Source organism: Camelus bactrianus, chromosome 9 (genome assembly GCF_048773025.1).
Source record: "Camelus bactrianus isolate YW-2024 breed Bactrian camel chromosome 9, ASM4877302v1, whole genome shotgun sequence".
Classification (NCBI taxonomy): Eukaryota; Metazoa; Chordata; class Mammalia; order Artiodactyla; family Camelidae; genus Camelus; species Camelus bactrianus.
Genome location: NC_133547.1, coordinates 47,157,695 through 47,184,196, shown reverse-complemented (window position 1 = coordinate 47,184,196; position 26,502 = coordinate 47,157,695). Strand labels below are relative to the sequence as shown.

Here is a 26,502-nt window from a genome sequence, read left to right as displayed (position 1 = left end):
ATTCCAGTCAGCAAGGATTCAGTTGTGTAAAGTACACGTCATCTTTTCAGACAAATGTCTATCTGAAGGTTCTGATGAGAATGAAAAAGATAAATGAAGTAGAAAAAATTCTACTTCACATAAAACTGGTAACTTTCTGAATTTTAACTTGGAAAATTGAAAAATATCTACCCCTTCTCCTTTCCTGGGCTACTAAGTAGAATTTCATTAGTATCAAACTATTCTTATTATACTTGCAATTTTCAAGTAGATCATTTTCAGAGCAGATCCTTCCACATCACCTTCTCAGTGGGCACTGGAAATGTAGCTCACTGAGGAAAGTCAGATATTTCTTATTTAAGGACGTTTGATAGGAAGTTGAATATGAAGATCTTCCATTATTCCATATTGTCACTGAATATAAATGTGGAGGGAGCTGCAATTATAAAGGGACTCTGAATCAAGCCAGAGCTGGTTTCCCTCATTGAATAAGCTCCCCAGTTATCTCTCCATATGGTTGCCACAACTACTGTTTCTGTTCTGAAAACCTAAGCCCCGTACCTCCTTCAGCTTGTTCTTCGTGCTTTCCTCTTCTGCTCTCTCCCACTTCAAAATGCTCAAGAAATGCAATTCACAGAGCCGTTATACTGCCAGCAGCCCACTCCATCTGTTTCCATCCATAAAGCCCCTCCTTAATATTTCTTAGTGCATTGTTCATTTCCCAAGGGCAATAGAGGGCCTCGTACACCAGGAAAAAGGGAGTAAATGCAGGGTGTGGTTCCATTCAAATCTGCATTTTATATCTGTGCTCTTCCCCCAGTAAGTGATTTTGTACAGTTTGTTGCCTATTAACGTGTGACCTTTGACTGGAGGATTTCCTATGCTCTGCATATGTGTTCGGTATCCCTCTCATGTGGTAGACAATGCCTTTGATTGCAATGACATTTATTCCAGGCTTAGAAGATTTATTCGGTCTCACTCTCAGAAGATCCTTCTGTTGCATTTTTGGCTTACACTACTTTGCAAAATGTTTGAGAGGGGATTAGGTTAAAGGACGATACCTTTGGCTCTTCCTGAGAACACTCCAGTGGTCTTGTTTTTTAGAGATTTTACCACCTTGTAGAGTTTCTCTCCTTTATATTCAAGTGTTTCTATCATTGAACAGGTTTAGTTCATTTTTAGTTTAGAGAAGCAAAGAATAAAAATCAATGTAGGGAAAACAAATTCTTAAAACGTATTAACATAAAAAATGTTTTTCCTAAAAGACATAAATACTAACGAGGCTGCATATGTTGAAGCAGAATTACCAGACGTCCACCAACTGGTCAGACAGGAATTCTTTTTTCCTTTCTTTCTTTATTTTTTATTGAAGTGTAGTTGATACACAATGTTAGTTTCAGGTGTACAATTTTGTTATAAATATACATACACATACATGTATATTTTTCTTTTCAGATTCTTTTCCATTATATGTTATCACAAGAAGCTGAATATACTTCCCAGACAGGAATTCTTAAATGTGGGATAATCTAAGAGGAGAGAGATTACCAGCTGCACTTTCATTTTGAAAGCTGCCTTTCTAGAATAGACGTCATTTGACAGTAGATTATAATACTTCCAGCAGTATGATAGGCTAAATACAGGGCACAACCTTCTCCTTACAAAAAAATTTAAAATTCTGACTAAATTTGTATTTGGAATAATTTATAATATTATAAAATTATATTTGGAATATTAGATGTATTTGGAATATCTCCTTACAAACTTTAAAATTCTGACTAAAATTGTCTTTGGAAAAGAGAGAGAGGAAAGAGCGAAGAACAAGAGGAATTGTATTTGGAATATAATTCTGACTAAAATTGTATTTGGAATATGTTAAAGTATACTATTGAGCTGATGGGAATGGAAGAGGAATCCTCAGAGGCCAGAAACAGAAAAAACAGGAAATCGGGAGGGTAAGGAAGCGCCACAGTCATCATGACCTTTCATTCTGACAATCGTGGGAGGGGCCGGGGGACTAGAGAGAACGTCTAGGGCTTACTTGCGGTGGGTCACTGAGGGTAGACCCCCACCTAAAGCTGAACCCACAGGGGGGTGTACCTTTGGTGAAGCAGAGGGCCCCAGTGTGTGCAGACATCAGTTCCATCCACAGAGGATGACAGCAAAGGAACTTGCTTGTCTTAGCCCTGACAGAGGGTGAGGACTGAATCTCTCCTGAGACTGTAAAACTGCAGGCCCACCCTCATCGGTCTGTAGTTTTGTGATCCAGAAAACTTCAAATCTAGAAATAGCGTACACACGCTTATGAGAGAAAGATACCTTCAATCCAGGCCTTAAATATTACTGTATACTCCAAGACCCAGGCCTTAAATATTACTGTATACTCCAAGAAAGTAATAATAATAAAGTGCACAAAGAAACAGTGCCCCATGAGTGAGACCAGAAACAGCAAAGACGTATTCAGACATACTTAATACTTCGAATGGTAGAATTATCAAGTAAGAGTGTAAAAGAAGCATGCTTACTATGTTGAAAGAAACACAAGAGAATATTGAGTAGATCAAGGAATAAGACACTAAAAAAGTATGGCAGGAACATTTGAAAAATAAAAATTCATATGGGTGTACTAGGACTAAATTTTTTTAATGAAATGTTAAATAGCAAGTTAGACATGGATGAAGAGAGAAATCGTGTATTACAGGAGAAATCTGAATGAATTACTGAAAGTTTAGGCACACCAGACTTTATTGCACTTGGTTTTATTGTACTTCTCAGATATTGTATATTTTACAAATTGAAGGGTTGTGGCAACCCTGTGTTGAGCAGGTCTGTCGGCATTATTTTTTCAACAGCGTTTGCTCACTTGGTGCCTCTGTCTCACAATTTGGTAATTTTCACAATATTTCAAACTTTTTCATTATCACTATATTTGTTATGGTCATCTATGATCAATGATCTTTGATGCTACTATTGCAAAAAATTATGAATTGCTGAAGGCTCAGATGATGGTTAGCATTTTTTAGCAAAAAAAGTATTTTTTTAACATTTTTTATTGATTTATAATCATTTTACAATGTTGTGTCAAATTCCAGTGTTCAGCACAATTTTTCAGTCAGTATTTTTTAAGGTATGCACACTTTTTTTAGACGTAATACTTTGCACACTTACTACGCTACAGCAGAGTGTGACTGTAAATTTTATATGCACTGGGAAATTAAAAAAAATTCCTGTGACTCACTTTATTGCAATATTTGCTTTATTGTGGTGGTCTGGAACTGAACCCACAATATCTCTGAGGTATGCCTGTAAAGGGAAGCAAGGATGGAAAATACAAGGGAAGTAATAAACATGAGGATAGAATAAGAAGATCAAACTCAGAGTTTCAAATGAATGATCTTGGAGTTTCAAATGAAAACAATAGGAAAAAAGTGGGTGAGAGGAAATATGTGAAGACATACCTGCTGAGAAAATCTGCATCATTTATTAAAGATATTAATTGGCAGATTCAGGAAGTAGAATGTATCCCAAGCAGGATAAAAGAAAAGCAATCATGATTAGGTACGTCGTCGTGACACTGTAGAGAAACAAAGATGAGGAGAAGATCCTAACAAAGCCAGAGAGAATGTAACAGCTACACACAAAGAAACAACAAATAAACTTATTGCTGGCTTGTCAGCATCCATGGAAATCAGAAAACTGGAGAGTAATTTCTTCAACATCTGAAAGGAGGTTATCATCAGCTTAGAATTGTATGCCAATGAAAATATTTTTTAAGAACTTAGTAACATAAAGTCTTTTTCATGCAAATAAAATCTAAAATATTTTATATCCCTCAGATAATCATTAAAGTAAATTATAAGGGTTGAACTGAACCACACAAAGAAGGGAAATTACACAAAAGAAAAGGAAAGATCTGAAATGAAAGAAGAAATGATGGGCAAGGAATAACCCAAATAGTAGGTAAATCTAAGCATCTAAGCAAACAAACATTGATGATCTTGTTGGAGAGAGGATAAAATGGAACAAAATACTGGCCAACAGTAATGTACAAATGACAGGGGGTTAGTGGAATTTTTAAGTGGTCTCTAAAAGAATAAAAATGAAGTGTGTAGCTTGCATATTAGTAAAGGGTGAAAATGAAATAATCAAGAAAACCTCAGCAAATAAAAATAATAATAATAAAATAGCAAGAAAGGAGAAAAAAACACAGATAGCTAGAAAAGCAGGACAAAAAGAAAGTACAAAATAATATGGTAGAAAAAAACCTAAATAAGCTGGTAATAATAGTGTATATACTCTAAAACTTAGACTTCTAGACTGATTTTTTTTGTTTGTTTTTTGTTTTAATTTTAACCTTTTTTATTGAAGTAGTCAGTTTGCAATGTTATGTAAATTTCTGGATGTACAGCATAATGTTTAGACTGAATTTTTTAAATTGTTACTTGTATTAAATAAAAGGATACAAAAAGTTTGAAAAAGATGAAAATAAACCAGGCAAACACTATCCACAAGAAAGTTTGAACAGCTTTATTAATATAAAAAATAATAGACTTTAAGGCAAAAATCATTCTTCAAAAGCAGCAGAATCACTACATAATAGTAGAAAGTTTTATATTACTAATAATTAGTGATATGTTAATATCACTAATATGAAAATACTAGTAAGACATAATAATTCTAAACTTAAATGAATCAAATTATACCACTTCAATGGATGTAAAACAAGATTTGATAAAACTTCAAGGAAGATTTTATAAATCTACCCTCAAGGAGAGCGATTTTAACACCTTTCTAAATAATTGATAGATTAGCCAGGCAAAAATAGCAGTAGGAATATGGAAAAAAATAAAAATACAAGCTCAATCTTATCTCTACACAGGACAATTGAGGAATAGTCATTCATTTTAAGGACACATAAAACAATTACAAAAGTAGAGCACAGATTTGGCCACAAAAAGTATGTCAATAAATTTCAAAGAATAAATCCCATTTAGAACAAGTTAATCATTATACAATTAAGTTAAAAACAACTATTAAAGACAAAACTGGGAAAAAAATCCATACATTTAGAAACATAAAATCACATTTCTAATAACTATGGGTAAAAAGGAAATTATAATGAAAATTAGAAAATATATAATAATAACAAAATACTACTTATCAGAACTTGTGATATAAAGCTAAAATAGTACTTAGATGGAAATATGAGGGCTTAAATAATTCCAGTAGCAAACAGAAAAGGTTAAATTAATGTACTACACATCCAACTTTATAAATTTGAGAATAACAGAATACAATGTAGAAGATAGAAGGAAATAACAGAGCAAAAAATAATAAAATAAAAATCAAACAATAAAAAGAATTTAAAAATCTCAGACTCATTCTTAGAAAAGACTAATAAAATTTGCAAATCCCTGGAAAAATTTCTCCATACAAAAGCAAGCAGGCATATATATGCAACCTTCAGAATAAAGGAAAAGATATAATTATATTTCTTTAGTGATTAAAAATAATAATGGAAGAATATTATAACAATCCTATATCATTAATTTTAAAACAAAAGAAATGAAAACGTTTTTTAAAAAGTATAACTGGCTAAAACTAGCTCAAGAATAGCTAGAAAACCTAAATAATGTTAAAACCATTAAGGAAATCAAATCAGTAGTTAAATATTTTTTTACCAAAAAAAAAGAAAAATCACCAGGCCCATATAGTTTTGTAACTATTCATTCCAATCTTATACAAACTCCATCAGCAAACAGAAAAAGAGAAAATACTACCTAGTGCATTTTACATTTTACTAAATTTGATAACAAATTTAGTATAATTTGTTACCAAAACAAAATAAAACTAGGACAGTATGGAAAAGAAAATTATAAGTGAGTTTCTTTCATGGACAGAGATAATCTTATTTTCCCTCAAGTCGTGAGAAGGATTGGGTTGACTTTAACATAAAAGAATTAAAATATTTACTAAGTATAACAATATATAAAAATGTCAGTGAATTTTTGTTTAGTAAGCAGCAAAGAAAGCCACTAAAATCAGTGGCCCTATAGTAGAATAGCTCATGGCCTCCAGTTCCTGACAGCAATAGGTGAACATGTGGGACCTCCTCTGTGAAGCATCACATACAAATTCATACATGTCAGTAGCAATATAAAATGCCACTATAGACAGAGCAACTTAGCAGTAACTTTATCATTCTTCAAGGAATTTTATAATCAAAAATAAGATGTGAAAGAGATTGAGAATAGAGAGAGTAATGTACTTATCATATTACATCACTTTTTTGCTAGTGTGTGTTCTATGAAAGGCGAAAATCCCAGAGGACAAGGAGTTGAGAGAAGAGAAATGAGGGTAGAGAGGGAACTCGATGGTCAGTAGAAGGTAGTACAATCTTGAAAGTGGGAGAATGAAATATGGTGGGAAAAAACAGAGATGTGAAAATAGACTATTGTCAGCGGTGTCAATCCTTGGTAGTACCGAAGAACTGAAGTAAAAATTTAAGCTGTTCCTGAATTCTAAGGCACAACAGAGTAGGAATAACATCCACCATATTTTCTATTCCTCAGTCTTGGGCATAAGGCCTGGCATATAATAGACACTCAGCAAAATTTGCTGAATGAATGAGTGAGTGAATGAATGAATTGCTAATAAACTTAACAGGCTAGAAGAAACTGTGATATTGGATTGGAGTAGTAAAAATAAACATTATTATGAACTCATGTTTACTTTAACAGAGGCATGTGTAATAGAGGTATTTATAGAAATAATTATATGTGTATGTGTATATATACATGTGTTATTTCTTAATTCTTTTGACTGAGTGGGCCTAAAAACGAAAGACACTCCAGTGGCAGAGAGCATGCCAAATCCCCAGATTGGGTTTTTAATACGATACTCCAATAAAAGGAACCAGGGCTCTGGAGAAACGTCTGATTCTAGGGCTGGGCCAGGAGTATGCAACACGAACTTGAAGCGTCTTGTAGTGCCACGAAGTAAATGCGTGCTCAAAGGAAGAAGCAAAACAGTGAGGAAGTATGACGAGGGGGCCCAGGGTCCAGCTGAAAGAGCTCCCAGTGGTAAAGCTGGAACACGCCAGTTAAGCAGCAAAATAAAGTAGGATTGGATTATAACCCAAAGGATAAAGGAAACATTTATGATCCTTCCTGATATAAATAAATGATTGATTGGATAAATAAATAAATGGAGGAGAGTAGAAAACTTCTGATAGAGAAGAATTTCAAATATTGACACAGATACTGACCCTCTCAAGCAGGTGGAACATAATGCCCTATATTTTAAGTGTCAGATGCATATCGTAACTTCCTTCTGAAGAATAGAGTAGGGAAAGTTGGGGGAGGCGACACTTTGTAGTAGAGATCAAGGTTAGCATCCTCACTGATAAGTCGTGTTGACAGCAGGTACCCTTGCTATGCCGTGATGTGGTTCTTTTTTTGTTGTTGTTGTTGAGTTATAGTCAGTTTACAACGTTGTGTCAATTTCTGGTGTACAGCACAATTCTTCAGTCGTACATGAATATACATATATTCATTCATTCGATGTCATATGAATGACATCATTAGTTCTTCCTCCCCGATCCCATGACCCCAGTCTAAGCATGAGAAAAACATCAGACAAACCAAAATTTAGGGACATTCTGCAAAATATCTTAACCACCTCAAACTGTCAAAGTCCTCAAAAATAGGGAAAGTGTGAGAAATTATCAAAGTTTTTAGGTGGCAAAGCAGACAAGATGTCTTGGGTGGGATACAGCCTCCTGGATAAGATTCCACAACAGGAAAAGGACGTTAGGTTAAAAACCATTAGTGAATAATAGAATATCAATATTGATTCATTAATTGTGACAAACTTACTGTACTAATTTAAGATGTTAACAGTCGGGGAAAATGGGTGTGGGGTGTATGGGGACACTGGGCACAATCTTTGCAGCTTTTCTGTATATCTAAAACTACTTGAAAGTAAAAACTTTATTTAAAAAAATGTTAGCTAACATGTATTGAGGGCACAGTGTCTGCCATGAACTGTCTGTGCTAAGCAGTTATAGCTACTGCTTTAATCTTCACAACAACCCAGTAATGCAAACATGATTATCCCCATTTCAAAAAGAAAAGCAAAGAAGGGCTAAGTAATTGGGACAGGGTTGTCCCACAGCCAGCAAGGGGTGGAGCAGGGAATTGAACTCAGGAGAAAGAATTTTGTCCTCTCAGTCCAAGAGGATTTCTGGAAGTGCCTCTCAGGACTATGATTTGATTCTCTGATTTTTAATAAGCCTCTGTTGTATTGAGGCAGGAGGGTATGGCCAGGCAAAAAGCGAATGCTGAGGAGTTTGGGAAACTATGATAACAAATATATTAATAGGGTTCCACATTTCTACCAGAGTGAAGAGGGAGGAAGGAGAGATTATGGGCATACATGTGAGTAACTTAAGCTTTATGAAAACAACTTCAATAAAATGAGGAATTTACTGAGCTGGATAAATTGGCAATGGTTATTACCCTAAAGTACAGTAGAGACAAATGGCCACACTCTGAAGGATTAAGACGGCTGGCTCAGGTGGAGTACATACTTTTATGCAAAAACAATCATAAAACTTTTAAAATGTGGATGATTGACAAATTGTATAACTTGATTGTGAACAAAAATAGAAGCCTGGAGAGTACAGCCAGCCTAAGGAAAAAAACAAAAAAACAAAAAAACAACTATGAGGGCATAAAGAAGGCACTGCTCTGCACAAAAGATAAAGTGAAGTACATCAAAGCATAACAGACAAAGAATGAGGTTTGGTTTTGTTTAATATAGTAAAGAGTTGAAATTTAAGAAAGAGTCAATGAAACCATTATTTTGGTAGGCGAGGGTAGAAATGGCTGGCTTCCGTAGAGGAAATGGTGAAGAACTGAATAGATGCATTCAGAAACAGAGTGAGGCAGAGGAAGCAGCCTCTAATATGACCTTTAGAAGCAATGTTTGTTCTGCTGATTGACTTGTGCATTGGCTGAAATTATTTTTTCTTTGAATGAATCTTTTCTTATCATCTTCCTTTTCTTCCTAACATCTGACTTCAAACATTTTCTTTTTCCTCATCTTCTCTCCTTATGTACACTTACATCAGCCATAAGGTGAGGCTTTCATTGGAAGTTTTCTGAGAATATGTATTTGGAAGGCGACAGAAATTGAGTGTAGGACCTTTCCCTTAATATTAGAGAATCTTTCTTCTTTTTTCAGACTATCTTCACAAAACCTAAATTAGATTTCAGTAAGATGACTTCCTTTCTATTAAATTCTTACTAGAAAGAATCTTTAGGTTTCAATGAAATCCCCTCTGAAACTTCTTAAAAACACAAAAAGTGCCATGGTTGTAAATACTTCTTTATACTTCACATAGAAGCCAATGCTTATAGATATCAAAAAAGATAGCAAATAAAATTCGCACAATAAAGCTGCATGTTGATAGGTTTTTCAAAGAATTCACTGCATATAAAACTATAGGAAATGTAACTTTTTAAAAAATGTGCTCTTAAAGATTAATGTACTAGAGCTTTTTAGAGAAACAGAACCAATAGGAGATATATATCAATATGGATATATAGCAATATAGACAGATAGATATAAAAAAAAATGAGAGATTGGCTCATAAGATTATAGAGACTGAAAAGTCCCATGATCTGCTGTCTGAAATTTGAAGGCCTGGGAAAGCAAGTGGTGTTCCAGTCCAAACCCAAAGGATCAAGAACCAGGAGAACTGACATCTGAGGGCAGAGGAAGATGGATGTCCCAGCTCTGGGAGAGAGCAGATTTGTCCTTCCTCTGCCTTTCTGTTCTATTCAGGCCCTGAATCAATTGGATGATGCCCACAGCGTTGGTGAGGGCAGTCTTCTTCACTCAGTCTTCTTATTCAAATGCTAATCTCTTCCAGAAATAGCCTCATAGACACACCCAGAAATAATGTTTTATCAGCTATTTAGGCATCCTTTAGCCCAGTCATGTTGACACATGAAGTCAACCACCACAGTTAGACCCCAAAACAGTAATAAAAATTACCTGTATAGGAATTGCAGTCAAATGAACCCTACTGTTGTTTTCTTTCTTTTTTTTTTTAAATTGAAATATACTTGATGTACAATATGATGTTAGTTTCAGATGTACTACATAGAGATTTGACATTTGCATACATTATGAAATCATCACCATCATAGGTCTAGTAACCATCTGTCCCATACAAAGTTATTACAGTATTATTGACCATATTTCTTCTGCTGTATATTTCATCCTTGTGGCTTATTTAGTTTATAACTCAAGGTTTATACTTCTTAATCACCCCTTCACCTATTTTGCCCCCTCACCTCCTTCCCCTCTGGCAACCACCTGTTTGTTCTCTGTATCTATGAGTTTGTTTTTGTTTTGTTTTGTTTTGTTTTGTTTTGTTTTGTTTTTCAGATTCCACATATAAATAAGAGCATATGATATTTGCCCTCTGATTTATTTCACTTAGCATAATACCCTCTAGATCCATCTATGTTGTCACAAATGGCAAGATTTCATTTTTTATGTCTGAGTAATATTCTATTGTATATCTGTCTGCTACATCTTCTTTATCCATTCATCTATCAATGGGCTTTTCCAAAGACTTCAAAGTAAAGTAGCTAACCACCACTGACCTCCTCGTTCCTACATCCAGCAAGCATTTTTTGGTCTTTCTTACCTGGATCCTCAGTAGCATTCGGAATTGCTGACCAATCCCTCATTCTGCAAATACCCCGACTCTTTGGCTCCAGTGACGCAGCCCTCACTGGGATTTCTTCCTTCCTCTCTGGCCACACAGCCACTTGCAGGCCCAGCCTCTTCTTCACAGCTATTGACTGTGGGAGTCCTAAAGCTCAACCCTGGGCCTGGCTCCCCTGCTCACTGGGTGATGTCTCCAGGCAGACTCGTCCATTCAGGCTCGACTGCTGCATTTGAGTAGATGGCTCACCCATGTCTCCCCTGCTCTGAGCACCAGGCCCACACAGCCAACTGACTTCTTTACATGTTTGGATGTCTCAAGGGTATACAAACTGAATGTATCTACAACCAGAGCCCTTACTTCCTCATCACCGCACTCCCAGACCCTTCTTCGTCTTCTAGTATTTCCTATCTCTATAAATAACAGCACCAATCAACCAGTGAAATAAAATGGCATTTAATCAGATAGTTTTATTTTCTTTCAGAGAGATGGATAAGGTATAAAATACTACATTAGGAGGGGAGAAGAAACTTCAGCAAGCACATTACAAGTTGGATAAACAAATGATCTATGAGTTTGGAATATAAGGAAATGAAGCCTCTTAGTCCAACTGAACAACACCCCTTTTCTCAGCAGTGTTGTAGCCTACAAATAGTCTTGATTTGGGCTCATTTGACACCAGAATGTTACACAAAAGTTGGAAGCCAGCAAAAGTAAACTTCATTCATGGAAACAATAATTTGCATGTAAAAGAAAAGGTAACTGAGCAGTTGCATTTAAGAGTTACAAGATCACAGTTAGAAACAAACTCCTTTGGAAATCATTCAGACATCTTCCTACTGGTAACCCACATTTTTAGGAAGGTTCAGGGACAGAGAGGGTCAGGCTGGAAAAGAGAAAGAGAGAAGTTGAGGGAAGAGAGGTAAGAAAGGTGACGAACACCACTGTTTGTCTAAATCGCCAATCATCTTTTCTCTCCAAAACATTGCTCCACGGTCTGACATAATATGCTTTGGTGTAGCTTCACCTTAACCATAGATTCTGAACCTGGTACACAGTTTAAAAAAAAAAGTTACTATTTAACGTGCAAAATGGATAAGTAACAGACGTCTGATAAAACATTAAGAAATCAGACATTCAGCTAAGCATTTAGAGAAATGACTTACCATGAGTTATGGGTTTTGAAATCGTCCCCAAAGGATTTGCAGCAAATCCCTTCACTGAAGACATTTAAAATTAGATTCAAAGAAAAACTTGAGTGAGAGAACACTAGAGTGAAAACTCCCACACTAACAAATGTGAAACAGATGAATTTTAGCTTTATCTATTTTTAATGTATACAACTGTTATTTTCCTGATTCATTAAAAAGTAGATTGATATTCTAAACTCTCGGCCACAAATTACATAAAATAACATAAAAACTAAATCAACAGCCTTAATCATGGTTCCAGAGACCTACAGTTACACTACACAACAGTCAGGGCCAAAACTGTAAACTTTGAATACTGCTTTTATCATTGACAGAAACAGAGGGTTCCTAGGGAAGTTGTTCTTTAGAAAATGATCCCTCAGGCTCTGCACAGTGCACAGGGGATGATGAACTGTGAGCACTGCAGCTGATTGTAATTGCCACGATGATGCATAGGGAGAGAGGTGATACCTGGAGTAACTAGCTTCTAAACAATGAGGGGCTTTAAAGATTAAAGTCAACACTTGAAATTGCACTCACGACTGAATAGGAAGCTAAGGCTGATCATTGAGTGCAGGTGTAATATTCTCCATATGTTTTGGACCTTGTAGCTGAAAGGCATCAAGCCCTCTTTATCACACACTGTAGAAACTCCAGGACAACGCAGAATAATACTCTATTTGGAAGGTTAGAGTCACAAAGATCATGATGGTAAGTAACACGAACATATAGTGAAAGGTGTTCTCAGCAGAAGGAGGCCAGTCTGAGAAATCCGTGGACATCTGTGAGGCCTTCTTAGCTGAAGCAAGCAGGTTGCTGAAGCTAAATGCACTTTGAAAACCTGAAATCTTGGCCTAGAAGTGAACGGGCCCGTAGCTCCTGATGTTACTTGGTAACAGTGGATGCATTGGACACATCAGTAGCTGGCTAGACCCTTTCAGGTGTGAGAAATTATGCCTGAGACTTTACACCTGAATTAGAGTTCACCGAACACTCCAAGATCCAAGTATAAAACGTGAAAACATAACTATTCAGTAATCATAGTATCCCAGAGAAACAGTGCATCCCCAAAGTGGGCAATCCTGGGTGAGCTAAATAATACGAAATGCAAAATCTTCCTGGAAATACAAAATCAAACAAACCAGGAGTAACCCTGCCAGTGTGAAAGAAAGAGCTCCAAATAGTATAGTTTTGTTTTAGCCACTGACATATGGGAAAATTTAGGTAGTAAAGTATATGCTTATAAAGTTTCAACTTATATTTAGTGGGGGAAACAATTTATTATACCAAAAAAGCACAAATGTACGACAGATGGTAATGCATTTTTTTCTCTTCTTGGCAGGGTCCTCTTTTAGCTGGATGACTTTTGCTTTTTAAAACTATGAACATTGTCATTCACACCTATTTTCTGAAATTAAACAGACCAGTTCTAAGATGAAACCCCCTATAAATTTGGTTACTGTATAATGTCTTCCCATTTTGTCTCATAAATTATCCGGAGTCCCACTTTCTCTCGAATAATGGAACAGGCCAAAACTAGGCAAAAAGCATACTATAATAAAACCTTTATTTTCAGTTCTTTAAATCAATTTTGGAAAACCTATATTTAAATTTATTCTGGTAGAACTTTACAAAAGAAACTATAAAAAATTATACTGAAAGTATATTCTTCCATCCCGAAACCTTTGTTTTTGAACTTTAAAATGTCAATTCTTTAAATTGTTTTCTAAGTTATAATTTGTGTGTATAGATGTCTAGCAATGAATCTTCATTCATCTGCTGAAAAATGGGCAAATATTTTCACAAGTGTATATGACATGAGTACACTAGGGTATTATATTACTTGAATATGCAAACTACTTCTTTAAAGTAAGAAGTTTATTTACTTGATGAAGAAGTGAAAGAACGTACTATATAAGCAGGTAGAAGTCAAGCTAAGGGTGAGATCTGGTCAGTAATACTAGATGAAGTCTCTTGATGGGCAAGGATTAAATCTTTGTGTGTCTCACAATATTTAGACTGTGTCCTGCCTACTTGAAAGTAACAGGGCTGTTTTCTCCTGCCACTTTGGGAAGCCTGGCTAATATTAGATTTATTAAAAGCTGAGTCTCAAATGAAAATTATCAAAAATGGTAGAGTAGTTAGGGTAACTTCAGCTGCTCTACGTTTCAGCAGCTTAAGAAAATAAAAACCTATTTCTCATCCACTTAATAGTCTCAAGCAAATGCCTGTGGTGGAGAAAGCAGGGTGAAACTCAAGGGAAAGGGAGAATTCAGAACCTTTGTGTCACAGCTGTCTTTCAGAGATTCAAAGCTTTCAGTGTTACCCCAATATCTGGGCAGATAGGGGAAGAGAATGAATAATGCTTGGGAGGTGTAACTTACAAGTTGGAAGTTACAACTTGTAAGACATAGTTAGTGACACTTTCTCTGCAATTATAAAATAACAATTTTACTTTTCTCTCATTGTTTTTGCTCCTTTGATTTTCTTTCTTAAGTGCAACCTATTTTATTAATCATCTGCTAGTGATTTGACTGAACTGATTGTACATAATATGTTTTACTTTGAAATATGCTTTCACATTCAAGAAGAAAGAAAATTGGTAAATAGTATGGCATGCATAAACATGTAGTTAATTTTTTATAAAAAAAACTAACTGGAAGGCCAGCAAACTTTTTACTGCTTTTCTAGTAGAAACACAAGACATTTTTCCCAAACAGTATAAACCTGTAGGAAAAATTATGATCAAAATTTGGAATGAGGTAATCAATGATAATTTGATTTTTTTTCTCTTTGTAAGAGATTCACCATTATATTCGAGTCATAATCCAAAGACCATTTTTATCTTATCAAGAAGGTTTTAGTAAAGAACTAAATTTTGAAGAAAATTCTATGACAGTGAATCAGTGGCAGCCTAGGTGGTTGCTCGAGTAACCCTCAGGAAAATTTCTTTCTGGCAAGATCCCTGTGGCATTGCTATGCATCATCAGATGTTTTTTTCTTATGACAAGAAGTGAAGGCTTTAAGATAAGGTTGTGCTGAATGAAGTTAAGCTGCGGGTCACATGCATCACCTTAGCCATCCTGGCATCCTGGCCCTTAGGGATAATTGAAGCACCTCACCTCCAGGTAAAGTGCAGGGCTGGGAGGAATTGGTGGGCACTGGTCAGTCCTGCATTATGTAGGGACTAAAGAGATAGACATCCACCTTGGTTGGGCTCTATGCGCTTGGTGTCCTCAAATTTGTCTTATTGCAAAAAAAGCAAATAAAAGTCTAGCCCTAAAAGACAGGCATCTCTCATTTTAGCAGACCTAAAACAGCGGCAGGTAGTAGTGTGGAATGTTAAGCACACTAGAGTTAGGACTCAGATCATCCTGGACTCTAATTCTGGTGCCATCGATGATACACTGCGGGACCTGGAACAATGTGTTATAAGAAGTAAATAGTGTAACTATGTATAGAGCATAATCAGTGCTCAAGAAACAAGAGTTGTTGTTATTGCCATTATTATTATTACTATAGTTATTATTTTGGGAACTCTGATCAGGATATTTTAGAAGTTGGTGCTGGAGGTGGGAAAAGTGGAAAAAGAAAGACTCTACTTAGCAGTGGAAGACAGAGTAAAAGAACTGGGGCTAATCAGGCAGGGAAAATGGTTTAGAAAGACACCAATCCTGACTACAGTTAAATAAAGGATCTTGTGAAGGAGTGATTGGACTTGTTTAGTAAGGCCCCGAGAGGCAGAACAGAGACCAGAGCAAAGGATGGCAGTCGAAAGACAAATGTGGCTTCCCCTAGTGAGGCATCTTGGGCAGATTAGAGCAGGTGGGCTGTCTTCTGAAGGGGTCAGTTCTTTATTTCAGCATGGAAGAAATCTTGGTGGAGGAGTTGTGGACAGGATTTCAGGGATTTTGAGTTTCTAGGCAATGCCTCGGACCACAGAAGACTCCAAGAAGCAGCAGAGGGTGGAATTGAGTAAAAGAGGGTAGCCTGACCAGCTTATCCTGTCTTCCTCCATTTACACAGTGCTCCCACTGGAAAATCCTAAGATTTAAGCATGGGTCGGGGAGTCCTGGCCCTAAATTGCCGCCAGCTTTGGGAAACTTGGTTGCTATGACGACGGAAGCGGTTGACCAGAGGATTCAGAACAGGTTTGGCAGAGGGGAGCAAATTCGTTCAGAAACTGGGCGTGGCTTCGGTTACTATGGCAGCGGGGACGCTTAGTCCGGGCCTGAGGCCAGTTTAGAGGCCGACGCTCCTCCTGTTCTTTGCATGGCACCCAAGAAAGAGAAAGGCGGGACGGCGACCACCACCGGTTCTAAGCTATGGGAACCGTCGCTCATCGCTGCACACTTCAACCAGGTATGCCCAGAGCCCCGTAGATCCTCTCTGCCCCCCGCAAGGCTACAGCCCGGCCAGACCCTCCAGGCAACACCGCCAGGCTCGCGCTCTGTTCCAGACGCCCCCACTGCCCCCTCTGAAAACTATACCTGGTACCGCTTTCTCAGGCTTGACGGTTTCTCTCACAAAACTACCCAGGGCCCCATCCGCAGGAAGAGCTTCACAGAGTGAGCATTAGGGGCAGAAGACAGGGGACGTGGATTTCAGAGGGCGGTGAAAGGTGCTTGTAGGGAAGAGAGCAGGTGTGGTTCTGACACCTCACGATCCTTTTCAGTGAAGTCATCCAGATGGCACTCCACGATTGTACTGGAGTTGTCTTTATAAACTCTTCCCTTCCTCCTGACTTATCCAGAGCGAAGAAACCCTGTTGAATCATCTGTAGCCAGGCGCATATGTCTTGAATAAATGCTGTATGAAAACAGACATGGAGTGTGTAAAGTATCAACGTATTTAATACAAGCGAGCCATCTACAGATAGGAAAGCTTGACTTTCTCATGCAATGCCTTGGTGCTACAATATCAAAAGTTTCGATATAATTTGAAGGTACTGTAGGAGATCAGAGTAATGAGCGGTTGGCTCCTAGACTCATCTATAGGATGACACAAAGGCTATCTGTAACCCACCTGCCACGCGACTTCAAATTACCATCTCAGAACTGCCTAGCTCCCCCAGCCCCCCACTCTCACTCTTCTACCTCCAGTGAGTTGGGCAGACCAAGAGCTCCTGTCATCTGCTGCCAGAAATCCACTTCAACACTTAAGTTGTTTCCAAGTCCAAGATAGCATTTGGAAGAAGGAAGCTAGATTCTGGGAATTCCAGCCTGACATTCCAATATACTTTAAAAGCTGGAAAAAAATCTTGTTTTCATTTTCTGTGTGTGTGTACATTACACAAGAGAGTTAGTACTTAAAGGAAAAATATATCTAAAGCCTTATGATGCCCTCCTGAGAAATTTCTACCTATTTGTCCTTATTTTCCACTATAGTTGTTTTTTTTCCTATAAACAGTCATATGTCTTATATGAAATTTTACCATATGAAGCATTTCATAAAAGTAGTTAAGATACTGCTGATGCTTACATGGAATTTGAGGTTATTTCTATAACCTTAGGAATGAAGGATGTCAACTCAGTAATTCCCAGTTACATTCTCAAATTCTCAAAGATGTTTTTTAAAATACTCTATAAAAGCACCCTCCCTTTTGCTTTTAGAAGTCAGCACTAGCCAAAATAATTTTTTCTCCATTTTCTTTGAAATTGTGTAGGCCAAGTTAGGGCTTGGAGTGAACATTTCTGCTTGAATTATAAACTGCTGAACAACGGAGTTTGATGGAGCTGCTGACATTGCATTAGCTTTAGTGTTGCAAATATGAAGCTATAATTTTCCTAGTTGAGTGGAAAACCGAAAGGCACTATTTTTCCTAATGGCTTGAAAACCTGAAATAATATTCAGCTTTCTTGTTCCTGCTTAAAATATATAATTTCAATAAATCTTAGATAGTAATAGAAAGAATTTGAACTCAAGGCAATACGGAGTTTTAACTACAAGGAGTAAACTTCTTTAGTATGTTGGAATACAGGGATTCTTTTATTGCAGGAGGAAGATAACTACCCTCCACCTCCTCTCATATTTTTTTCTCAGCTTGGTTTCATCTCATCTAGGAGAATTCCCAGCTTAACCCCGAAGTCCATTTCTTAGAGGCATGCTCTGACCACCAATGTAATAGACTCTGAATTGGGATTAAAGATGACTGTAGATGTGTGAATTCCTATCCACAGGGCTCAGCAAAGTGCTTTGCACATACATGGTGCTCAAAATATGTTACTGCTTCAGTTTCCAGAGTTTCTTGTGCAAACTATGATCCAGAACGCTTGGTTGTATATGTATATGCTCCTGTGTGTGTTTTGTGTGTGTATTGGGGGTGTAGGAGAGGAAAGTCTTTTCTCCCAGTCTTCCATAAGCCAGTTTTGAGAATTAGCTGATTAAGTAACTCTTTTCAAAAGTAGTTTTGAACTCATGTTCCTATTGAGCTGCACTAGACTTTACAGAGAATAAACAAGGTCACAAATTGGCTTCAGTGAATTTACCTTGTATGACTATTCTGGGCTGTCCTTTCAGGCTAGAATAATTGTCGATTTTTCAGCACAATTTAGTTCGTTCTAAAACATAAAATGATGGCAAATACTACAAGGCAGTCTACCGCTAAGCACTAAGTGATTAGTGATTAGAGATCAGAGGTCAGGGAGATGGAAGTGGGCTGCGGTAGTCAGGAAGGGCTTTGTAACATACTTGCTGCTGGCTGAGCTCTGAAGAGTAGGTAGATTTGAGCCAGTAGAAGGAAGGAGGACAGTTATTTTAGGAAAGGAGACCAATATATTCCTTAAAAAAATTTGGGGCGCTTAAATTGAGAGAGAGAGAAATGCCGGCTAGACGGCTTCTGGGTGAACATTACTCGTCAATTAATTCTGCCAATCAAATGGTCATTTACTAACTTTGCTATCCACGTACCAAACATTTAGCTTATTAATATATGTGAAATGTCACACCTCAAATTAGATAAGTAGGAAGTATTTAGGTACAAGATTATAAAAATGCATCTTAGTGTGGGCTTGTATGTGACATAGACATATTTATGATCTCTAGCAGCATGAGAAAGTTAAGGATGCTATAGGATCATATAAATTAAAATCTTTTTATGCAGCTGTCAAGGCAGCCTCTCTGTTGACCCAGTGAGAGGAAGAGGTATTAACCCAAGCACCTCAGTGACTGAAAGTGCTATCTGGAAATATTTTGGTCTAAGATATTTTCATTTGTATTTTTTATTGTGGTAAAATATACATAACATGAAATTTGCCATTTTAAACATTTTAAAATGCCCTGTTCAGTGGCATTAAGTATCTTCACATTGTTGTGCAGTCCTCACCACCTCCAATCTTCAGAACTCTTTCATCTTCCCCAGCTGGAACTACACCCATTAAATAATACCCCATACCTCCCTCTCCCAGCCCCTGGCAACCCCCATTCTACTTTCTGTCTCTAGGAATTTAACTACTCTAGGTACCACATGTAAATGGAATCGCACAGAATTTGTCTTCTTATGACTGGTTTATTTCCGTTAGCATAATGTACTCAAGCTTTATTCAGATTGTAGCATGTATTAGAATTTCCTTGCTTTTATAAGGCTGAATAATATTTCATTGTGTGTATGGACCACATTTTATTTATCCATTCATTCATTGACAGACACTTGGGTTGCTTCCAACTCTTGGCTATTGTGAATAATGGTGCTATTAACATGAGTGTACAAAAATCTGTTCGAGTTCCTGCTTTCAATTTTTTGAGTGTATATCCACAAATAAAATCGCCAGATCATGTGGTAATTTTTATGTTGAATTTCTTTAGGAACAGCCATACTGTTTTCCATAACAGCTGTACCATTTTATATTCCTACCAGCAATGCACAATGGTTCCAATTTCTCCACGTCCTCATGAAATGCTTTTGAAAGTCTGTGTTTTTTATTGATATATCTATATGTAATAGACATCCTAGTGAGTGTGAAGTAATATTTCATTGTGGCTTTGACTTACATTTCCCTAATTATTTTTGATGTTGAGCATTTTTTATGTACTTTTAGGCTAAGGATCTTCATTTGTCCATTTTTAAATCAAGTTGTTTGGCTTTTTATTGTTAAATTATAGGAATTTTTAAAATATATTCTGGATATTAACCCCTTATCAGATCCATGATTTGCAAATATTTTCTCCTATTCTGTGGGTTGCCTTTTTACTCTGACTGTGTACTGTGATGTACAAAGTTTTTAATTTTGATGAAGTTAAATTTATCTAAATTTTCTTTTGTTGCCTATCCGTTTGGTGTCATATCCAAGAAACCATTGCCAAACCCAATTTCATGAAGATTTCCCCCTCTGTTTTCTTCTGAGAGTTTTCTAGTTTTTCCGTCTACCATTTAGGTCTTTGGTCCATGTTGAATTAACTTTTGTATATGGTGTGAGGTAAGAATCCAGCATCATTCTTTTGGATGTGGATTTCCAGTTTTCTCAGCCTCAATTATTGAAAAAAACTGGCCTTTCTCCATTGAATGCAGAAAAAGTGGGGCAAAGGAGAGTAAGAGTGCCACAAAGTTTTCTGCCATATTGAATATGGCTTTCTCTTGATTGGGCATTTGTTGGGTTGCTTTAGATCTTTGACCGGTTTCAGAGCTGTTGTACAGTTGTTTAAGTTAGTCTCTGGTTCTTTTTCTAATGTTTCTATGAAGGACAGAGAGCCTGGAGCTTCCTAGTTGTTCTTCTTGTTGATGTTATGGTGGTCTACGAGGTTTTGTAATCAATTCTGATTTTTCCATTTCTTCCAAGCCTATTATATGGCAAGTGATGCTGGGAAAGGGGCAATTAATAGAAATTTTGTTCATGAAAATATAGGAAAATTTTCCAAAATTGTTCAGACAGTGTAGCCATTCCCTCCAGACCTCAAAGATTGTCACATGGCTTCAAAAGGAGTGAGCTACATGCTTCAAGTGCAATTGTGTGTTATGGTCAGAACTTTGGTGTTAATACAGTGGGGAGACACCTCACAGTGTTACCTATGTTAAGTGACAGCATGATACCAGTAGAGAGAATATTCAGAAGCCAAAGAACATTTGAAATTTCTTTAAGGTATTATGGCCTTTTGTCCCAAATATGTTCTTCAGAATTCAAGAGTTCTCCAAAAGTATGTTTGGATTGGTTTGTTTGAGTAGGTATCTCACAGATAGAATTTGGTTTGAGATTTTGCTAATGTTAATTCTTAAATATTTTCATATTTCCATGTTATCTGAGGATGGCTGTTTCTTTTCATTTGTTCCTAGTTTAAGGTCTCATTTTTATGTGTAGCAAGAAGGCAGCCATAACTCATGAGACTGACTATTGGCACAGCAATTATTTCATTCACTTACTGTGACCCACCACAGAAAATACTAAAAAGAAAATCAGAAAAAAAATTAATGGCGCACCCCTTAACCCAGCCAGCCTCACTATTCCAATTCACTGATTTCATTTTCTAATGATGATTTCAAGTCCCTGATGCCAAACTAAAGGGACCAGACACTCATTGTCATTTGCCTTACACTTATCATTAAGATTTTGCTTCTTGATTAAGCCTTCAATTCTTCTTTTAATATAAATATCCACATATATTAAAATATTTGTGAACATCTACTGTAATGTATTGAGATCTTTACTAAGACTCATGAGCTCTTGCTTTTAATTTCTATATAGTCATTTTCAAGGTATGTTTATCCCTTTTCAAACAAATAATAATATTTACATCAAAGACCCAAATTAATGCTATACATGATAGTGTTGCCCTTTACAATACTCCCTCAGAGGTTAGATTCCCAGGGTATCTGGACTAAGCTGCTTTTTTTGTAGAACTGAGGATCCAAGCATTTTAAGGTCTGGTCCAAAAACATGCCATGATCTGGCAAGTGAAGGACCAGATCATGGGTTTTCTCACTAGTCCATCCTTCCTCCTTAATAGAACTATAAGTTATGATATGATAATTGTAGCATTTTATATAGACCTTGCAATTTAAAACAAATATTTTTAAACTAAATTTTAAAACAAATTTAACACAAGGGCTATATAAAATTGCTATTTTTTTAACAAGTGCAGAGAATTGACTCCTTCTGCTACCTGGAAAATGTGGCTCATCAGTGAAGGTGGACCACTCCCGTCTCTCAACTTTCCAATTTCTGTCAATGGTATTATAATTCTCAGTCACTAAAGTTCGCCTACGAGTCATTGGTTTATTACTTAACCAGCCTCAAAGTCCTCTTAATTTTTCCTTTGACATTTTTTTACTTCCATCTCTTCCTTTCTATTCTCATGACTTCATCCTAGCCCAGGCCTGCATCTTTTGACCCCTGAATTTTTATAAGAACACCATACCTCAAGTCACTATAGAATCATCTATTCCCAGCTGTCAAAATGACCAACTCGTCTCTCCTAAACCCTGCTCACGCCATTGTGCATGTTCCGCCTGAGAAACTGTCAGTGATCATCTGTAATCTCAAAACCTAATCATCCTCGCTTCTTGAGCCCCTTTAATCTGGTCCCAATTTAACCATCAGATTGAATTGCTGTGGGCAAGACTGTCTCCTCACAGAAGCACAGACACATGAAGGAGGCGAGGGGCTGCTAGAGAAAGCCCCAGCTCTGGGACCGGGTAGACCAAGGTATTGAGTCCTGATTCTGAAAGGCATAATGGGTGGCCTAGAGCAAGTGTCTTGCCTTCTCTGAGTCTTGTCCTCTTTTTGTCAAATGGAGATGATAATATCCACCTCAGAGACTTGCTGGGGAGAGTAAATGATATTTATTTAATTTCATAAATAATATTGTGGCACCTGGCAGCTAATAATCCTTCAATAAATAAGTTCCCTCCCTCCATCGTGCTCTTTCACTCTTATTAGTCTCTTTGCTTGAAATGAACTTCCACCTCTGTCCTTGTCATGCCCACTCTCTGAGGGCCTCATAAAGCCACATATTGCAGTAAGCTTTCCTAAGTGCCCTAACCCACATTTATCTTCCCTCACCTTGGCTCGAGCCTCTGTCTTTCACAACCTGGTCCTTAGTTGGAAGAATGCATTGCATTATTTGCTATCATTTAATGTTTTATAGAGCACCAGTATAATGTGAGCTGCTTTACAGAAAAAAATCATATCTGGTACTCCTACTGTCTACTCCATAACGGCTGGCATGTTTCTAGGAACATACAACCACACTCAAACTTTATATGAAATTAAGTCACTGATTTACTTTGAAATATGAAGAAACTTTTATTGTAGAAACCAGGACCATGAGTAGACTTTCTCTTCTACAAGAAGAGAAAGGAAGAGGAAACATTTATATAAAAAAAGCATCTACTGTATAACACAGGGAACTATATTCAATAGCTTGTAATAACCTATCATGAAACAGAATATGCATATGTGTATGACTGAACCACTATGTTGTACGTCAGAAGCTAATGCAACATTTAAATCAACTATACTTCAGTTTAAGAAAAAAAGCATCACAATAGATACATAAGCTGATTGTGACACTGCCCCCAAAAGACCTATGCAGCAGTGTCATTCCACTTCTCAAAGATATTTCATCGGCCCGCCCCGAGGCATTCTAGTGAAAGCTCTTTAGAACATTGAGTTAGCAGTGTCTCCTTCGTATTGTGCTTCAAGTGGAGGAATAATATTTTTCTCTTCCTAAACATTGCTGAGTGACAATAACTGAGTTGTGCACACTTGAAAAATAGTGATAGAATTTCCTTGGAGTCTTGAACAAAGCTTGTTATCTTGTAAAAGTTTGGAACATAGATAAGGGTTCCAGCTAGGTGTTGCTAAACTGTTACTATTCCAGACCTCTTAAATAAAGCTAGAAAGTGTACAGATACTAGGATGATAATAAACAGTCTAAGTAGGTTTTAGGGGAAGATGTTCAACTGAACTGAAGTGCTTGAAACCATTACAAATGCAGTTTATCAAAAGGGAAATACATTTTTTTGGACAGAACCCTTGAATAATTTTTGAGAGGCAGTGAAGGATTTTTCTACTTTTTTGATCTTAAACAGTAAGCTATTTCTCATGTTAATGTGTATTTAAGACTTACTGGAAATACTCATAATACGAGCTGAAGACTGATGTCTGGCAGCAAGCATATTTCTTAAATTGGGTTGGTTTTTATTACTCTATTTTCTGAAATATGCTTTCATAGATATTTACAAAACAAATTGCCAGTTCACACAAAGGTTGTTTTAATAAAGGCCAATGAAAACAACTGAGTTGCTAGGAAGAATGTTAAGAGGGAAATGGACTTTTCATAACCTCACATTATAATTTCTCTTTTTGGACAAAAATGTATTATTTGAGTGAGTTTGGAACCAGAGAGTTCGCCTGTCAAAATATCTACCTAGAAGTTATATGTGATCATTTTTATTGCAAATGAAAAATATTAAATATAAGTCAAATGTAAGTGTGACCCATATGAGTTTGGCAACATACTAGGAAAATGTTAGTTAAGAAATGGTGAATGTTGACCATGTTTTCAGCTCTAGCCGTAGAAACCATCACTGGCTCCCAGTTACCCACAGGATAAAATCTAAGATGCTCTGCCTGGGTTTTCACAGCCCTGCCTTGTTTGGTCTTTCTCTGCTCATTCATCTTTATCTGCCTTTACTCTGGCTGAGTGGTCTCTGTAGTATCCCCAGGCATACTGACTATTCCCATGCAGTTTCCTGGCCCAAAGATCTTCTTGCCTCCATCCGACTCCTTCTCATTAAAACCTTCTCTTACATCTTCCAGAAGGGAGCTTAAGCCACATGATTCTGACCCTTACTGACTTTTCTCCTTCTACTGAACTACTTCAGTGATTGTTATCTTTTTAATGCTGTCCTGCTTTGAGCTGTAGTCCAACAGTTTCGGTGTTACCTACTGTATCTGCATTCTCTTTCAGCCCTATAGACTCCTGGAGGGTAGCAAAAGGTTAACATTTTTAATTTTCTCCCTTCTGGCCACAGTACCTAATAGTGATTAGTACATCGTGGTCTTCAGCAAATACCTACTGAATTAAATTCATTGACTGTTTTTTACTGCCTCAGTTTCCTGGCCTATTTTCTTTTTTGAGCTCCAGAATTTGTTGCAGCCCACTGATCATGAGAAAATTTCAGAGCCTTAGTTTCGGTATCCGTAAAACAGAAACAGTGGTCATACATCCCTTGCAGGTATTAAAAAGATTGTTGAGAGGATTTAAAGGCATCTAGCACATATTATCTCAGACCTCACACATCCAAACCCAAACTGGATTTTCCTCTTCAAACCTGCTCTCTGCCAAGTCTTCACCTTCTCATTGAAAGGTGTCACCATTCACCCAGCGAGTCACAAGAGCCAGAAACCTTGATTTCATTGTTTTCGCCTCCTTTTCTGAACCCCATGATCCAGTTCTACAGAGTCTTGTTGGCTCCGCCTTTGAAATAGATCTTAAGTCTTTTCTTTTGGGACACCCCCACTACGACTCCATTGTCCAAGCCATCACCATCTCTTGCTGAGCTATAGACAGCTCAAGAGCGTCCCAACTTAGTCTTTTTCTCCCATTCTTGCTGCTCTGGAATCTTGTCTCCACACAGTAGCCAGAGTGGACCTTTTAATTCGCCAGACTTTGAGTGAAATCCAGATGCTCCACTGCAGCCCATGTATCTGGCTTCTGCCAACCACTCCAACTATTTGTATGACTCACCTTTGCACTCAGTCCTCTGTAACCGTACTGGCCTTTGTGCTGATCTGCAAATCCATCAGAAAGCACACTGCCACCTTTGAGCCTTTGCTCTTGCTGTGCCCTTGGGCTAGAATGACTCCACGCAAGATATTCCTGTGAGCCACTCCCTCCTTTCCTTCAGGTTTCTGTTCAGATGTGGCCCTCCCTGATCACCCTGTGTCAACTACATCATTACACTCTATCCCCTTACCCTGATTCCATTCCTGACCTTCTACTTCACATTCATATCATGTTATGTCTTTCTCTCCATGTGAATGTAAGCTCCACGCAGGCAGGGATTTATCTTGCTCACTGATCTGTCACCAGCACCTGATATATTGGGCTCAAATACCACTTTTGAATGAATGAAGGACAAGTTGGTGCTCAGTAAGGAGGAGCTCTTATCAGTAGTAGTGCTGTATTAGAGTGGTGTGAAAGTCAAAGTATGTGGAAGAGTATGGAACCCCGTTTAGTCTGATATAAATACTTATTATTACTCTTTTGTCTATTTCCATATGAATGTTACTCATGTTTTTCAAACTCAGTACGTTCAAAACTGCTACTATCCTATTCACTGAAGTTAGAAATCGTCTTCCAATCTTCCAACAATAAAATTGGTCAGCGATTCCTATTACTCCAACTTCTCTACTTTAGTTCCTTCTTTTGTACCTCCTGTAATTTTTGACACTGTTACAACAGCCTTCTAACATCTCTTGTCTCTTTCAGCCAAGGGTGAAACTTCAAAATATGCTAATAACTCTCACAGTTGTATGTAAATCAACATACAAATCAAAAAAATTTTAATCGCATTTTTAAAGCATAATAAAAATAAAACTATATGTACTTTATACAACTCCTTGCTAGATGCTATAATTTTTAGTACATACC

General features: G+C 37.1%; 1 protein-coding gene across 1 annotated transcript in view; it reads left to right on the top strand.

Annotated features, from left to right (window-relative positions):
• The first annotated feature begins 16,154 nt into the window (after positions 1 to 16,154).
• SPAG17 (sperm associated antigen 17) overlaps positions 16,155 to 26,502 on the top strand; it is a 192,200-nt gene continuing 181,852 nt past the window's right edge. The window contains exon 1 of the mRNA XM_074370283.1: positions 16,155 to 16,275. Coding sequence (XP_074226384.1) covers positions 16,186 to 16,275 — 90 coding nt within the window. The 5' untranslated portion in view covers positions 16,155 to 16,185. The remainder of the gene's footprint in view (positions 16,276 to 26,502) is intronic.